The 1510-nt window shown below is 26.6% G+C and overlaps 1 protein-coding gene across 4 annotated transcripts in view; it reads left to right on the top strand.

Moving 5' to 3' along the window:
* LOC108753181 (acetylcholine receptor subunit alpha-like) overlaps positions 1 to 1510 on the top strand; it is an 86654-nt gene that overhangs the window by 65365 nt on the left and 19779 nt on the right. For all 4 annotated transcript variants that reach the window (XM_018494552.1, XM_018494550.1, XM_018494551.1 and 1 more), the window contains one exon: positions 159 to 295. In XM_018494552.1, coding sequence (XP_018350054.1) covers positions 159 to 295 — 137 coding nt within the window. The remainder of the gene's footprint in view (positions 1 to 158; positions 296 to 1510) is intronic.

Below are 1510 nucleotides of genomic sequence, written 5' to 3'. Positions count from 1 at the left end.
CCAACGAAATTATTAATTTTTATTTAAGATCTTTGTTTTGTTACAAATAATATTAAATATCATAATTGCAAATTGAAATGTGATTATATGTGATTTGTTCAGAATAATATTAAATATATAATGCATTCTAAGGTCAAAATTTCTTTTTCTTATTCTAGGTCAGCCTCGCCATCTCTATACTACTGTCGCTGACAGTATTTTTCCTTTTATTAGCTGAAATAATACCGCCTACATCGCTGGTAGTACCTTTGCTTGGCAAGTTTGTCTTGTTCACAATGATTATGGATACTCTAAGGTAAACAAAAATAATTGCGACCGCAAAAAACACTTGTAAAAAATATAATTACTTGTAAAAATATAAAACTGGTAAAAACATATCAGCTGATACGTGTTGAAAATGGTAGTCTAATTTTCTATAATAATAGTTGTATCAAGAAAATTTAATTTTCCATTGTCACCTATTTAATGGATTGTAATCTCATGTGTAACGAATTAAAAAATGTTAAGTATGTCATTGATACTATCAGATGGAATCGCTAAAACAATGTCGTTCATATATCGAAAATAAAATAGCAATTCCACAGGTAGTTTGATAGAAAGTTCTTCCAGATCTTGTAATACAATATCAGCGTTAGTAGGAGACCCAGTAGTGAACCCATTAAAGTACCAAATCTTTGTTTATAAAATTTATTGTTGAAGAAAAAGAATGTAAAGATTTAGAACTGTTCTAAATTCTACATTCTTTTTCTTCAACAATAAACTTTATAGACAAAGATTTCATCACTGTCTCTTACTAACGCTGATGGATTATTACAAAGTATTAGTCATTATTTGACTAATAAATGCCTACTTATTCAAAAGCAGTACGAGAACGAAGCAACTACGTTTTTTTTTTTTTGCGATTTTCTCCAAAACGAAACAAAAACGAGCATATCTCTACAGGATTTTTTTTCTTAATTTATCGATTCTTTACACGTTCCTGAAGTTTAGACATTTAAATTCGAGACATCCTGTATATCTCTCATTACTTGTGTCTTTTTATACATATAAAGAAATATTTCTTCATACTGACTCACACACAACATTGGATTGATTATATTAATTTGCTTGATTCACATTTCAAGGTATATTGAATAGATGAATAATTTATTGTTTTCATTTATTGTTTTCAACTACGTTATTTTAAAAAATTGACAATTAATTATACATTATATGACACAGCAATTTATATATTATATATTTATGTGACTACATTTTTAAAAAATTTTATAAATATAATGTCTCTAATGGTACTCGTCACGGTAATGAAAATCTACCATTATAATGAATTCTTACTAAGTCGTCCTATTTCTGATTCTACCACGGACATCTAACATCTGTAATTTCGAAATTTCAAAATTTATAAGTAATGTCTAATTTTAAATAACTGACTATTATTGTATTAAATTAAATATTTTCAATTAACATTGATGATCCGATCGAAATAGAAATATATATCTGTTTTTATTAT

Source organism: Trachymyrmex septentrionalis, unplaced genomic scaffold (assembly GCF_001594115.1).
Source record: "Trachymyrmex septentrionalis isolate Tsep2-gDNA-1 unplaced genomic scaffold, Tsep1.0 scaffold66, whole genome shotgun sequence".
Classification (NCBI taxonomy): domain Eukaryota; kingdom Metazoa; phylum Arthropoda; class Insecta; order Hymenoptera; family Formicidae; genus Trachymyrmex; species Trachymyrmex septentrionalis.
This window is presented reverse-complemented; position numbering and strand designations above follow the sequence as displayed.